This window comes from Lissotriton vulgaris, chromosome 3_1 (assembly GCF_964263255.1).
Source record: "Lissotriton vulgaris chromosome 3_1, aLisVul1.2, whole genome shotgun sequence".
Classification (NCBI taxonomy): domain Eukaryota; kingdom Metazoa; phylum Chordata; class Amphibia; order Caudata; family Salamandridae; genus Lissotriton; species Lissotriton vulgaris.
This window is the reverse complement of record NC_141689.1, coordinates 1,111,877,188-1,111,893,737: the sequence shown is the minus strand read 5'-3', so window position 1 is coordinate 1,111,893,737 and position 16,550 is coordinate 1,111,877,188. Positions and strand designations below refer to the sequence as shown.

The 16,550-nt window shown below is 41.9% G+C and overlaps 1 protein-coding gene across 1 annotated transcript in view; it reads left to right on the top strand.

The window, feature by feature from the left end:
- The window catches only part of BANK1 (B cell scaffold protein with ankyrin repeats 1), a 2,350,097-nt gene that overhangs the window by 1,231,483 nt on the left and 1,102,064 nt on the right, over positions 1–16,550 (top strand). The window contains exon 7 of the mRNA XM_086961584.1: positions 4,528–4,724. Within this exon, the coding sequence (XP_086817710.1) occupies positions 4,528–4,724 (197 nt within the window). The remainder of the gene's footprint in view (positions 1–4,527; positions 4,725–16,550) is intronic.

Here is a 16,550-nt window from a genome sequence, read left to right as displayed (position 1 = left end):
AGATAGGCATCTTGCAGATTATGGTATAACATTCCTCATCTTCCAACATCAGAATAATGGATTAGAGAGTCACCACCTTGAAATAAACAATACAAACCCACAAGTTCACCCTTTTTAGACCCATAACCAGCCTAAAAGAACCTGAGGCCTTATGTACGCGAAATAAAAAAGAATAGGATCCTTTTCTTTGCTATGAAGTAGGAACCCTGACTGTAGCCCTCTTTTGAAGATGATGCATAATGCTGAACAGAAGAGCTTCTCACTTGCATTGATCCCTCGGGAGAGGTGTAGAAATAAGACCAGTTTAGGGCAGAAGATCCAGGAAATCAATGTTGTATCCTTCGTGAACTACCATCAGCACCCAATGATCAGTGACATCCTGGTGCCAGTTGTGAAAGAATGCCTAAATCCTGCCACCCATGAGCAGGCCAAGATTTAGAGAGCTGTAATTGTCAGGTCCTTCTCTTGGATGCCCCCTGTTGATTTTTCAAATCCGATTTCTTGCTCTGTCTTCAGGGTTGAAATCTCTTCTTGCACTAAGTAATAGATTTGTAGTCCTTCTTGGGAGAAGAACAAGAAGCACAAACCCAAAGCCGCTGAGGGTAAGAAGAAGAGAAGGTTTTACCCTTATTTGGAAGAGCATGCTTTCTATCCTTGAAAGCTTTGAATGTCATATTGCACAACTTTTTTTCTGTATAACTTCTATCCATCAAATGGGACCTTTAATAGAGCTTTTTCTGATACCTCCACCTTCCAATCACACATCCAAAGATGACGCTGAGCAGCCTCTTTTGCACCAGATGCCACCGAAGCTAGCTTCAGAGCTAGCTTCGGAATTTCTGAAGAAATATCTGCTACAAATTTGGCCTGCTGCTCCATGGCTGCCAAAGTCTTTGAACAATCTGACCCATCCTGGATTGCTGTTGCCACAGCATCAACATCCTTATTGTGCTTAGTATGCTTCATAGGTTGAAGATCTTAATGACAAATTTTGAGCAGAACATACCTTCTTGTATGAGCTGTCCATCTATTTATCATTAACGTCCGATGAAGCACAATAATCTGGGTTGAGGGACATTCTCCCAGTCAGAGTTGCAAGAATAGAATCCACTTTCAAGGATTGTGGTAGAGAGTCATTAGTATCCCCAAGCCCCTGCAACCATTGTAAGAAACAAGGAGTAGCTACTCAATAAGGTTCCTTCCATTCTTGAAAAATTAAATCCCTGAGTTTGGAATGAAGCAGCAGGGAGATGACTGGAGGTTTAACATCCTGGGTCAAAAAAGCGCCTTCATTGTTCTGTCTGGGAAAGGCTAGAAGTCTAAATTATGCTGAATGTGGTCCAGCATCTGAGGCACCTCCTCTCTCCTGACATACTTCCCCGAAGAAGTGGAAGGAGCCTTCTCATCAGAAGAAGTTGTAGACAAAGTAGCTTTACATTTAGAACAACCCTCAGACCCCTTGGACTCACCTCCCTTGGATTTTAGGGCTTTTGATACAGCAGAGTAAATCATATACTGCACCTCTGCTGCAGTCCACAGGCCTTGCTGGTCTGGCTCATGAAGAAGAGCCGACGATGACATTCTGCTGCTGGCAAGAATAGGTCCCTCATCATCTGATGAAGTAGAAGCAATCACCTTACTTTTCCTACTGTGCTTGCACTCCAAAATAGTAAAACGCTCAAACCGCAAAACAGATGCTCTATAAGTAAGGAAAAGTCACGTCCTAAGAAACCAATCATGAGGACGAATGTCCTCTAGAATCAACCAATCAAAATATCCTCCCTTGCTCCCAATACGGAAAGGGAGAGAAAAGCAAGCATTAATCAATGATTAATAAGGGCCCAACCAGGTGACTCAAGTTCCTCACATCGGGAGAGCCTTGGCTACTGCCTCAACCTCCCTGGAACTGCCTGATGCAACTGTGCTGCCTCGAGCACCAGGAAGCTCAACCCCCAGCCTCCAAGGTCCGATCAGATGATGCCACAGCTCAGTAGCGGCTCCTGGAGTGACTGCTGTGGGGTGGTGGGGCGGGCGGGGCAGGTTGGGGGATAGTAAACTCCGGCATACGGCTGAACGGAGGTAAGTACATAAATAAATAAATAAAACAAATTACATTGCGCGCTCTGCATCGCATCGCATCGCCCCGCCCCACCTTCCCACAGCACTCCCTCCAGCTGGCAATGTTATCCTGTAGCTTTGCTGAGCTGCGCTCCTACTGCTTTAAATTGCAAGGAACAGGCTGCTGTATATCTCTGACATGTTTTCCTGCCCACTGGCCTGCATACTGATACCCTGTAATATACTGCTAAGACAAAAGAAGGAACAGGAGGTTGGGAGGAGAGAGAGACCTTTATATTTACAGCTGGCTCCCTTTGGATTGATTGTCTGGTGATCAGGACTGCCTCATTTAGTAATTATGGAAAATGAGGAGGGGACAATGAGGTAATGAGGGATCAGGTGATGGCTTTTTCAGAAAAGTAATGACGTGGATTTAAATGAACAGTAAAAGTGTGCAGAACACAAAGAGAGCTTGAAATTGTAACACTGTGGGGTAAGACTAGTAAAGATACACAACTAGATACACAACTAGCTGGTAATGCAACCAAATGTGAAACATAATATACTGCTCGAAGATGGTGTACAATATTTAGGTAAACAGTCAAGCACGCAAAGCAGAGAGTAGTTTGCACCCCCATCCACTAGCACAGGAATGGTATTTGCAATTGGCTGTTTGATTTATTGATGCGGTTTTTGTCCCTTCTAGGGAATGGAGCATCTGTTGCACACTTGTACACAATTACCTGGTACAGCAGTGGTCCAAGGAGGCCTCTCAACATTCCAAGATAGCTATAAAATTTCCAATAAATATTTACAAGGCTTCCAACCGTGGTGCTGCAATAATAAGCATTTGTGTCCTCAATGTTCTTGTGTCCTGTCAGTAAGCTGTAGGGGCTGCATTCATATGCCATAGGTGCAGCAAGATAAGCCCATTGAGCAGTCATCATGTTCCAAATGTACAAGAAACCAGCCGTGGCCCGTGCAAGTAAGAGCGGTGGGGCCGGGTTAGGGGGAATCGACAGACGACCACGAGGGAAAATGTATTAAATAATTTATCTTCCCTTGTCGTTGTTGAAATTGCCCTCACCTAGCCTCACCACACTTACTTGCACGGGCCACGGCTGCACGCAACATATGCCTAATTTACTGCCATCATATGCGTAGGGTTCAGCAATAATATGCAGGGATTACTGTCATTGTAGGGTTTGAGAACGCCATGGAAGAATTGAACTGTGTCCCATTGGCTTTGAAGGAAACTCTCATGTTGCCCAACATAGCCAATATACCCAGGCAGAATATCTATCAAGTGGGAATTCTTTCAGGGACACACAGGCAAAACACTCATGGGGATACACAGACAAAACACTCATGGGTATTAAGGTGTTGACTCCAGTTTGGGATCCACAGCGATGGCGTGAGATCTATTTTTTCTTTTTTTTTAGTGAATAGTATTGCCGCCTGAACCCATATGATATTTGGTGTTTGGGTTTCTCAGGAGTAAGTACCCATTTGGGATGAAAAGCCTCTCTAATTTTTGGAGCAGAAAAGAGAATTGCAGCATATTCCATGATTAGTTCTGTTACTCTGAATAAATGATTGTTCGGATGTACAGGACCATCCCTTAGAAGATGATTGGACATGTCGACAAATCCGCCTAATTGGGTGCATAAATAACTTTTTGACTATGTCTACTTCCTTGTATGAATTGGATAGGATAGGGATTATAATGTGTATGTATTAACACTCCATATGACACGCTAAACCCTATAGGCATGCATTATGCACATTTAATGATTAGTGCAAAACAATGAGATGACATTAGTATATATACAGTAAATTAATATGAATTCAAGCAATTCCCTTTTTTTAAAAGATATGGTTGTTGAACAAAATAACTTTTGTGATAATAGTGTGTTATAGTTTAAGTTCTGGACCTCATTTAATGCGTAGATATAAGGTTTGCTTCATCATGCAACCATTTACTCCTATGACATACGTGCCTTTCTCTAAAATCTAGAAATAAGTTATGAAATGTTAATAATATTGAATTTTACCTGCTTTGAGGTATAATCAGGGAGCCTTGTTTAGGTGGTACTGCCATTGTATGCTAGGGTACAGTGATATGTAGGGGGCCGCCTTGGAATTTCCCTAATTATGTAATCATAAACCAGGAATGCAGCCATAATATATCAGGAGAACTTCCACCAAGGGTTAATGCCATCATAAGATAAATATACTACTCTCCTACACTAGTGGTACTTAGGCAATATAAAGGCAGACCATCTTATTTAATATAAATGGCTAAACTCAACTAAACTAAAGTAAATGTAACCAATCCAATTAAACGAAATGAAGCTCAATCGAGCTACGTGTGTAATTTAAAAGAGGGTGCATATTTTAGTGGTCAATGCGGGAGAGATATGATTTTCTCAACTTTATTATAAACCTGTCTCGTCTTTATCTTTGCAGTTTGCCAGTCTGGGGAATATCCGACCCTGCTTCACTTTGCAACCAAATTTGGCTTCAAGAACCTAACAAGTCTTTTAACACAGTGTCCTGGGGCAGTTGGTGCTGCCAGGATGATGAACGGGGACGGGGATGATCCAGCAAGCCTTGCTAAGAAACATGGGCATGAAGATCTTCAGCAGCTCCTCCAAAAAGTATCTGTAAGTCAAACTTTTGAACAATACTTGACAGAGTTGCAAAGAAAATGTGACAGTGGCCTTTTCCCTCATTTTAAGAAATACTGTCAGAGAAGTTGAGCGTGGGAAAGTCTAGTAGTCCTGAACTGTACAATAGAAAGGATACATCCAATTCATGGCTTCCATACAGTACTCAAGATGTCTACTTTTGACATAAAGCACTAACTCACATAGTGAGTGCCATCATTCTCTATTGCCCTTCAGATCATACTGTTCATCCCTTTCTTATAAGTTTAGTCCTTCAAAAGATATAGGAATGTGATGATTTTATTTTTTTAAAGGCTCAAAATATAGAAATATTTACAATTGCAGCGCACAAAGTTCAGCGTTGTATGAAATAGAGAGAACGGATATGGCGCGCTTCTTCTCCCTCCTAGTGCTCGCTAACTGTGTGCCTCTTTGCACCATAGTGCACGGGTGTCTGTGCTTCAGGAAGGACTGCTTTTGTGCAGGAAGCGATACCTTCCTGCACAACAACAATCCTTAGAGGCAATTTACTTTTTCAATGCATGATGCAGAATACATCATGCATAGAAAGAGGAAGTAACTAGGATAAGTAAAGCTATTTCTCATTGTTACCTCTGTGGTGCAGGTGTTTGGTACAATCCCAGGTGTACTTCTTTTAGTAAATCTAGACTTGCATCAGACTCCATGGGGAGAGGCACGGGAATGCCCATGCACCACCCAAGGAACTCCTACACGCAAGCCGCTGAGTTGCATTTCTTTCCAAAGTCAGGCAAGGCGGCACAAATCGCCCCTTATGTGAATTTATAAATCCTACTGAAGCCTTTGCGTTGCCCTGCATCACCTTGCACAACACTAGGACAACGCAAAGGCTAAATCAATCTGGGCCATTGTGTGCTGAGCCCCATACTTAAAATGTATTTAAATAAATGAAACTGTTGGGGGGGAATTGTTTACTCCAAGAAGGGTACGGAACAGTTGGGGACTCTTTTGCACATCTCCACGCTCGGCGTCGGATACTAGGGCGGCCTTTCGGGGCTGGGACACTCGAACTATGTTCCTGGGACGCCCCCTGCGTAAGCACTGACTCTTTGTATAATTGTTTTCTTTTGCTGCTGTACCTTTCTAATAAATACTTTAAACCTAAATAAATGAAACAAATGATCTATGATGGTCAGAGAAAGGAGTCAGAACCTACAGGCCAAGCTTGGAATTAATATGGGATGTGTGTCCACACAGGAAGGCGGATATATTGAACTCTAAAGAAGCTTCGCGTGATTAATCCCTCTTTGACAAATGTTTTCTCACAAAAGTACCAATTAAGAAATGCCTATTTTGACAAATTCTTCGTACTTATTTTGTTTATAATAGGAAACTACTCTAAAGCCTATTAAGAGTTTTTACTCTCATAACTTTCCCTTTATTTCTGTTTTCTCATCAGCTCCTACTGCTTGACGGGCCCGATTCACAGAACTAACTTAAGACAAAATCCTAAACTTACTACCATTTTGGTATTCACAGAAGGCACTTACTCATTTTGGTATTCACAGAAGGCACTTACTCATTTCGGTATTCACAAAAGTTAGGAGTCTTAAATTTAGGACTCCTTAATGCCTTCTGTGAATACCAAAAGTCTTAAAGTTAGGATTTTTCTCAGTTTCGGAGTAGTAAAGTTAGGACTCCTAACTTTAGGACTCCTAAATACCATCTGTGAATACAGACAGTCTTAAAGTTAGGATTTTTCTCTGTTTAGGAGTCGTAAAGTTAGGAGTCCTAACTTTACTGCTCCTCAATTGAGAAAAATCCTAGCTTCAAGACTTTCGATATTCACAGTAGGTATTTAGGAGCCCTAAAGTTAGGAGTCCTAACTTTACAACTATTCAACTGAGAAAAATTCTAACTTTAAGACTTTCGGTATTCACAGAAGGCATTTAGGAGTCCTAACGTTAGGAGTCCTAACTTTACTACTCCTAAACTAAGAAAATACCTACGTTTGAGACTTTCGGTATTCACAGAAGGCATTTAGGAGTCCTAAAGTTAGGACTCCTAACTTCTGTGAATACCGAAATGAGTAAGTGCCTTCCGTGAATACCAAAATGAGTAAGTGCCTTTTGTGAATACCAAAATGGTAGTAAGTTTAGGATTTTGTCTTAAGTTAGTTCTGTGAATCAGACCCATCATCTACTGCCACATATATTGCCACTTTGCTGCCAAATGACAGCAAACTGGCTTTCTGGGTACCACAGCTAGTCAAAGCTTTAAAAGAGTAGGAACTGTCACGATTCTGGTTCCAACAGGTATTCTTGAGCCAGGTGCCACTTCTGGATAGGCCCCTGCGAATGGCTCCTCCTGCATGACTGTAAGGTGTGCATTGTCAAAGAAATCCTATGTGCTTTGACACAAGGAACAGCTATGGGATCTTTTCCAGTTTTTTATACCTGCCTTCATGGACAGTCTAATTCCCTTTGTCTAAGGGCCTGATTACGAGTTTTGGTGGTGCCGGAAAAGGTGGCATGGCAACCGAAAGTTCCCGCACCACCAAAACTCACTGCCACCCGCTCACCAGATTACAGCTATTTTTGGGGTCTGGTGAGTGGGTGGCATGGTGGTCCCGCGGCTGTGCCATTTAAAGGCTCATAGTGAGCCTTAAACTGCACTGCCATGAGACTGCCAGTGCATGTTCCTGCATGGGAAGGAATGCACCATGTCGTGCATTCCTTCCAGTGCAGAAACTGGGGATGCAAAACTACAGGGGTGCCCCCCTGCATGCACCTCCATGCAGAGGGGCAAGATTTCTATTCTCTGAGCCCTGCAGGTTGATGGAGGAAGAACCTCCATGAGATTGCCTCAGGGCCCTCAGACCGCCGCACCTCGGTTGCGGCAGTGCACTGGTGGTCTGACCGCCCTAGTTGTAATAGAGCAGTAGGAAGATCGCCACCGCCACACCACCGTGAGTTTGGTGATCTGTAAACTGCCAGACCCAAAATCAGACCTTAAGACATATCTTGGCAGGAAACCACTGTTGGTCACTGCAACAACCAGCAGCCCATCAACTGAATCATAGAATCCCCCTGCAGTGGACATGAATGAGATAAGAGTGTGGTTGTAAAGAATGTTTGATTTTCTCTGGCTCTTGGTCTATGCAAGTAGAGTTATGTTTACTCTCTATAAATAAACTATGCCTTGCTATGTGTCCAAGTACACACTAAAAACCTTTATATAGCACATCATAGAAACTGACGTTTACAGTCACTTACAAAATAAGTGTTTATGACTATCTATTGGGATCCATGTTGTCAAACTTTGAAAAACGAAAGATTGAATTAAAACCTTCAGGGTGTCCAATCTAATCCTTGTAGGTTGCATAGAAGTATTTGAAGTGGACCAAAATGTAAATGACGTGGTCTGTTACGATTGTGACTTGTGACCCTGACATAATAAAAGGTCCACGATAACTACAACTTCAACTGAGATGTCTACATAATACGCTTCTATGGTATGTGTAGCACCAGGCTTTCTGAGTTATTTTGTGATGATTCATAACTGTAACTGGTGAATGACAAGCAAATGCATGTATCACATGAGTTACCTTACCATTCACTCTGATCCTCATGGTGCTGCCCTTCATGTCTCCACCTCTCATGTCTGCACCCACCTTCTGGCACCAAGCTCTGTTTGTGGGCTCCAGCAGTACATCCTCCCCGTTTCCAGCACTGTTACTAGTTCGCTGTCGTTTTCCAAAAGTAATGAGGAACTCACTTCACTCAGATCAGTGTCCTCTCTTTTTAGCTCAATGCTCTCTCAGTAGCATTGATTCCAGTCATCCATGCACGTGCAGCTCTCAAAATCTCTAATGAGAATTGAGTAGAAGGTAGAGAAAGGTATTTCATCATTGTCTTTACTATCATAACAAATGTTTTAGCTAAATTCGGTTTTGTTAAACCTAATAGGGACTGATTCCCAAAGATATGCTTAAGATCACCCGTGAAGCACTCTTGTAAGTTGACTTACATGCCTTTGTGAATCACCCCAAAGTATATCAAATGCAGGTCATATTTATTTACAATTGCCAGAGACAGAATGGACGGTGTCGCCTCTGCAATTTTCCTAATAAGGATTTTTACGTTTCAGGGCAAATTCACAAAGGCGTATAAACCTATGTGAAAGGGTACTCCTGTACTAACATTTGTTGTGAACCCGCCCAAAAGTGCAGGATGACATGTGTAGATTCTAAGCACAGCTGATCAATATTTTTTGCTGATCTAATGAGGCTTAAAAGTTAACCGACAATGTCAAATTAATTATAAGCGCTTGATTTAACTTGACTTGGATGTCAGCAAATTAACATTGTATAAAAGAAGCGAATTATACATATTTAAGCACTTTCCAAAGTCATACGCCATACAGTGACAATGACATCAGTCAATGTGTTATTTTCATATTCCAGTCAAGGACTACACCCTTTTTGCATTTGACAGAATGTCAAGAGTATATTGTAACTGTATCCATATTTTACAATTGCATGCTAATGTATCTCCCTAAATCGATATTTTAGGCTAATAGAGGCTGTCAACAGCGGGAAGTTATGTGGAATCCTTAAAACAGCTTTCTCTGTACTATAACCCCTAATAATTTTAAACCCAATTTTATTAATACTGAATATGTTTATGGGCTTTAGTCAGAGTTAAATTGTGCTTTAGTTTCATAAGGCACGCGCACAATTGGATCTGCAATTGTAGAATAACATTTTTTGACTGTCTATAAAAGAAAGCTTTTGATGTTGATGCTAGCTAAAAATGGATGTATTCTAGAACAGTGGTTCTTAACCTGTTGTCCAAGGACCCTGTGGGCCTACAAGGCCTACTCAGGGGCCGTAAGTGTTTTACAAAATGAAATATTATTAAAATGACTGAATTACAATGAATAAAGTATATACTAATAAAATAGCAACATTGATAATTTTCAATCTTTTTCTATATTTGATTGTAAATCACACAAAATATTTCAATATTTGAGCATTTGCTAGGTCTATATTTATTTCTGTATTTTTGTGTATTGTGAGGTTGAAATAATAGAAATTACTCAGTCAGTGGGTCCTCCACTTCCAGTAATGAATCAGTGGTGGTCCCTGGATTCCAGTACTGGTTCAGTGGGGGGTTCCACAGAAGTAAAAATGTTAAGAACTGCTGCTCTAGAGGGTTTCAGTCTGATCATTGTCTATGTAATAGGGTGGAGACCACCCTGAAACCTGTCTTAGCTGATGTTTTAACCAGGAAAGAGAAAGAGAACCTACTGGTGCTTATTCTAATGGACCGTACTGTGGATTGTTGGATTGATAAATTGAAATGTCTTAACTCGATTACCTTCGATTCTGCCCTGACATGGTTACCTCTTTCTTATTGAAGGCCAAAGCACAGGCAGCTGAGGAACTCCCTTTCTTCCTATAAAGTTTTTGAGGGTGGAGTACCTCCAGATTCTCCCCTCGTACAAATTTCATTCAGCAGCTTCCTCAACTTCATTTTCACTACCAAAACCATAAATATGCATTGCCATACCTCTGTGGACAAAACAGTCATTTATTTGTGAGTTTGTAGCTCAAATAGATCTACAGTAAAATTTGATCAGAATTTGATTGGTTTAATCAGCTGACTTAATAGATAGTGCGCAATTAATTGAAATTGAACACTACCAAAATGGAGGTGAAACTGCTAGGCCAAATCACACTGATAAAACCTTTGCAGTATGTGGTTACCCCTCTATACTGGATCTCTTATGTGAGTAAAGTCCACAACTGAGTGACACATTGGGATGCTAAGCTTCTGTTTGATGGACTGATCATGTCAGTAACCCAAGCTACCTTCTTTTGCCTAATGGACACAAAATGATCCCTCCTTTGTCTTAATAAATAAAGAGCCTTAGTAACCTTTCAGGTACTCCACCCCTAAGGATACCACTACCTGTGGTACCGATAGCTCGCAGGGCTTACAAGTGGGACCCAGAGGGTCCTGTTAGGAATACGGAGTAACTGGGAGAAATTGCAATCAAGACTTAAGTATTTCACGGCTTGACCCTGGGATATTTCGAAAGAAAAGTATGGCATTAGACTTAGTGCGTTTGAGCAGATTCTAATCCCAGTTTTTGTTCCACATCTCCAATTACCAGCAGAGAGTTAACTCGAAATTGTAATTCAGGAGCAAATAGTGTTGAACAACCTGCCTTTCATCTAAGTCCTTTCATGATCTTTGGTCATTGTGGAATCCTGGGCTCTTCATGGTCGCCATTGTTTGATTTCACCATTTCATCTGTTCTTAGTTTTCAATTTTCGTGATTCTCTGAGGTAAGAAGTGGTTAGATTTACCACAAATGGCTAATGCTTGGGAGGCCTGTGAGTTGCTATTGGTTAAAAAATGGAGACATCACAAAATGGTGTTCATGATTTTGAAGTTCAGTTGCAGGTCAGTAGCCAGGTGTGTTACTATCTAATCCTTGTTACTCAAAATCGCCATTTGGTCCCAGATTTGCTGAAGGTTTGTGCGTGCACTTGTGTGATGCAAAGTGATGCTACGTGATGTCAAGCAAGGTAAACCATAGGATCGTTCAAATTATAGGCACAAACAGATTTTTGTGCCTAAAGTTGATATGAGCACAAAGTTAAACGTTACTGCATCCTATAGCACAAAACCCAAGGTAATATAGGCAAAGTAGGCGCAATAGAGCGTAAACGCCCCTATAATTACACACAAAGTCGGATCACTAAAGACATGCAAAAGAGTGTAACATGGCTTTTCTTGAAAAAGCTCATGCCAAATAAAAACAGTAGCAAGCAATGTGCAAATGGAAATGGCGTGATATTTCCACACTTAGTGGCTTATTTATGAGGGGCTTACGCCGCCTGAGTGCCCCTTTTTTTGGCAACACAGCGGCGTAAGCCTCTCAATTATACCTATGAGAAGATACAAACCCACTCAGCGTGGCTTTACATGGCCTCATAGATATGGAGTAAGACACAGCATTACAAGTCAGTGCCTTGCCTTAATCTGCGTCAAGGAGGCATTCCATGGGCGTTGCAGTGGGTTTTCCTACACAACACCTATGGATTTTGACGCTGCCCTAGATTTACTTTATCATGTAAACCTGGGTCAGCACCAAAACCTTATGCCTCCTCAGAGCAGACATAACGAAGAGAAATATGTTTCTTTCTCCTTATTTTTCCCACTTTAATACCTCAGACTTTTTTGTGCAGGAAGGTTCCCCTTCCTGTACAAAAACAATCGCCTTCAACAGAGGCACAATGGCGCTAGGCAGCAAATTGTGTGTGGGGAAAGGACAGGAATGCACCGTATTTCATTAATACTGTGCATTCCTGCCTGTTCCCATTGAAGTAGGGCAGCGCAGCAAGAAGACTTGCGGCGCTGCTCTCAGGGACGGCCAGAACAGGTAAGAGCGACGGGGGGCGGGGGAGTTGACAGACGACTGGATAGGTAAAATAAATCAAAAAAATAATAAAAACACTTACCTTTGGCGATGCAGTAAGCGCAAGGTAAGTGGTTTTAATACGTTTTTTATTTTATTTTACCTATCCTGTCTTCTGGTAACTCCCCCCGCCACACTCTCACCCCCACACCACCACCACCACCCCACCGCTCTTACCTGTGAAGGCAGCGCTTGGCTGCTCCACACTAATTCCTCATATGAGGCATTTATTATGTGTAATTTAAAAAATAAAACACACCAAGAACTTAGGGGCTTATTTATGAGCCCCTGCGTCACTTCTGCGGCACCACTGCATAACTTTTTGTGGAGCAACGGCGGTGTAAAAAAGCCCCATGTTGCACGTTATATACAAAGTGACGCATCTAAGCAAATGTGTCACTTTGTAAAGCCCTGCGCTACATTACACCTGCGTCAGATATAATGTAAGCAGTGTGGGCGTTCCCCGACCAAAAGCCTCATAGAAGTGCGCAGTGAAATCTATGAGATTTCACTGCACCGCTTATAGGATGCTACTGCGTCAATATCTTACGCCTCCCTCACAGCAGGCGTAAGACTAACGCAGGCCCTTTCACATGGGTATTGCCCCAAGTGAAAGGACACATTGCTGGAGTTGCGTCTGTTCTCAGACACACCCCAGCAATGCGTCACTTTTGCGCTGACAGATACATCAGTAATTCTGACATATCTGTCATTCGTTGTGACATGATGCGTCATACAGTAAATATGACGCATACATCATGTCGCAAGGAGGGCGCAATAAAAACTGTTGCATCGCTGTTTTCACGCAACATTGCAACAGTTTTCGTAAATGAGGCCCTTAGTATTTGAAGATGTACCTTTAGTAGACTTCTAATGCAAGACACTGATCATTCGCCTTTTCACTGAGGAGCAAAACCTTGGGATCTAAATGGCCGATCAGCACGGCGCACAGTGTAAACGCAATCAAGCAACAGTATTTTGCCATTCTCTTAATACAGCGCATTCTCCAGATCGGATTCGGATTCTTGGTAAATCTGCCCTCACACCTACCGCCAGGTTACTTGTGTCTGTCAAGAAGTAACCACTTCACAGGAAGGTGCTTTCAAATGTGGGGTTTCGACCTTACTAAAGAGGACACAGTCAACACTTTATTGCAGGCTGGCATTAATGTGGGGCACGTGGCGCTGTCACTCATACAGCTTTCGTTTCTGCCAACTTCTGAATACTTTGTAAGGATATGTGATTCTTCTGCCATTAAATGTGTCTTACAAGATTTTAAACTGTAGCGAAAGATAATTAGGTTTTTGACATGCTCTTGACGGCCGCACTTGCACAAAATGCCTCCTGAGCTGGCAATAGTTTAATGGAGGCTTCTGCCAGTCAAGACGGTGTTTGTTGTTAAAAAACATCCACACATTCCGTAATTGCACAGTGAAGGAAGTGGATAATTGAGCAAAATCTTTATGTTAATTCCTTCTTAGGAGCAGAGGATCACCAGACTGGCACAAATATGCAGTCGAATGCTGTGGTCGCTGAATGCCATGGCTGTCTAGCCTTGATTCCACCTCATGCCTTTCCTTTCAACCCCACTAGGTCCAGGTGTGCCTGAAGCATTTGGAGGCCGGGGTAAAAAAACTTCATGCAGGTCCCCACTCCTATTTTTAGGTAGGAAACATATTTTCTGAAAGAAAAGACAGATTTGATTTACTTAGAAGCTCCAGAATCTGTGGACCCATAGTCGTGTGGATGCCTTTAGCTATCACCATAAAAAATTAACGAATCGTGGCCCATATTAGTCTTAGGGCATACTGCCTTTGTGCTATGGCACACCTTTAAAAAAGTAGAGCGCACCCTATTACAGAGAATGCGCTTCAGGGCAGCAATGAACTCACACTGCCCTGGGGGCAGCACATTGAGTGAAATGTGGAGCAGCTGCTTCAAAGCTCTGGGCATAATTAACAAAGGGCTTCACACTTGTGGCAGAGGGCCCACAGTCGTGGGGAGCCGCCTGCAATTTGAGGAGAGGAGCGCGATCCCCCAGCAAGGGGGTGCAGTCACTCAGTGAGAGATGTCTGGAGTGGCCAGTGGGACCACCTGTCCTCCTACAAGAGGGATGCCCTCAGAGGGTGCACTGACAGTGCAACACCTTTTTGAGTTAGGGCTCATCAGCCAAGTATAGATTCGTTCCAGTGACAATGTGCACAGGACCCACATCTGGACATCCCACTTAGGGCGACACAGTAAAGTATACAAAAAAAGCTGATGAGTCTTAATAATAAATGGTCCTGGGTTGCTTTTTTCCAGTTCATGAAGGAACTGGCCTGGCACTGTATCTATTGGAGCAGGGTCAAAACTGATTTCCATATGGCTGAGTAAAAACTGAGGTGGCACAATGTGTAAAATATTAATGGACTGTGATGTAGCCAGAGTAATTACAAGCGGCTGATATTAATTCAAGCATTATATCCATCGCTTTTTTTGTATACAAAACTAACTATAACTCGTGCCTCTGCCATGCAGAGTGTTGCCAACAATCGGTGTGTGAGTGGATGTCTGAGTACCTGTATGGGTATGTGAGCGGGTGTGTCAGTGGCTTTAATGGTGTATAAGTAGGTGTGTAAGTAGCTGTTGAGTAGCTGCGTTGGTGAGTAAGTGGCTGTATGAGTGACTATATTGGTGAGTGGGTGGGTGTGTCAGTGGCTGTATGGGTGAATACGTGGCTGTATGAGTGGCTGTATAGGTGACATCACTGTTGACATCATTCTTGTACTAGAGTGGCAGACCTCCTCTCACCCGAATATAACCTTTGATACACACATTCTAAAATACAAACAACTATTTTCATAACAATGGACACACCAATACCAGTTACAACATACCCATTCACTAATTCCAAGATCTACACACACATCCACTCATTCACCAAAAGTCGTATACTGTCACTCATACATGATCTCACTCATCATATGTACTCATACACCTGTAGATACAGTTACACACCTCTACTCGTCCATCAAGGTACTCACACACATAGTCCCACATGCAAAGAAAGTGTCAAACATCAATTTATTTGTGTATACAGTTATACACACACCACCGCACTTACTTCTACAGAAACTAACACATACTTACTCTCTGAAACAATCACTTATAGAAACACATACTCATTTATACAGGTACTCTTCCAATCTCTCACTCTCACATATACTCACTTACATACACCATTACTCACATATGTAGTTTCTCGTAAAGACACTGCTGAGACAGTCATTCACTCACCAACACACCCATACACACACTCATCCACCCATACAGTCCTGCACACATGCTGTCTTCAACACATACACACAGTGACTCACTCATTCATGCATCTATGCACTCAGTAATACCCTGCACCGAACCACACACACTCAGACACTCATACTGATTCCCAAAAATCAACTAAAACCCATATAGACACTCATGTAGCTACTCACCAACCCATGCTGCCACTTATACACAAAGTGAGAGACTGATACAGATATTTACATATTTAAAGATTACTCACTAACCCATGTATTCGCTAAGATACACCTAATCAGTCAGTTATACAATCAGTTTCACACAAACAAAATCGTCCATTTGGACACTTAAATACCCACTTATTCTTCCATCGACCTCAACATATACATATATAAAGCATATTTAATTTTCACAAAAACACACATTCACTGGATGATGTCATCAGTGATGTAATGTGAGATGTCATCAGTGGTGTCATGAGTGATGTCACTGGCCTTGTCATGAGTAATGTAATATGTGAAGTCATCAGCAGTGCATTGCGGGGGCGTGAGTTATAGTTAGCAGAACTACCTATAACCAGGGAATTTCTATGATTTTGTACGAGTGAAATGTCCAACTAACTACAACGCCCCTGAAACCTATTGTTTTTTTAGTGAATTTCTAAGGTTTTTTTAAATGCTAATTTCTAACTATAACGTGCCTGAAACCTATGTTTTTTTCTGTGAATATATATATATTCACTAAAAAACCATAGGTTTCAGGCCTTATATAGTTAGGAATTAGCATTTGAAAAACCATTGAAATTGCTCCTATATAGTTAGTTGTACTAACTATATTTCGCGCACCCGCAATCCACTGCTGATGATGTCACATATTACATCATTCATGACATGGTCAGTGACATCACTGATGACATCTCAAATGACATCACTGATGACATCACTGATGACATCTCAAATGACATCACTGATGACATCACTGATGACATCTCATTTGACATCACTGATGACATCACTGATGAAATCATCCAGTGACTGTGTGTTTCTGTAAAGTTTAAATATGTTTTACATA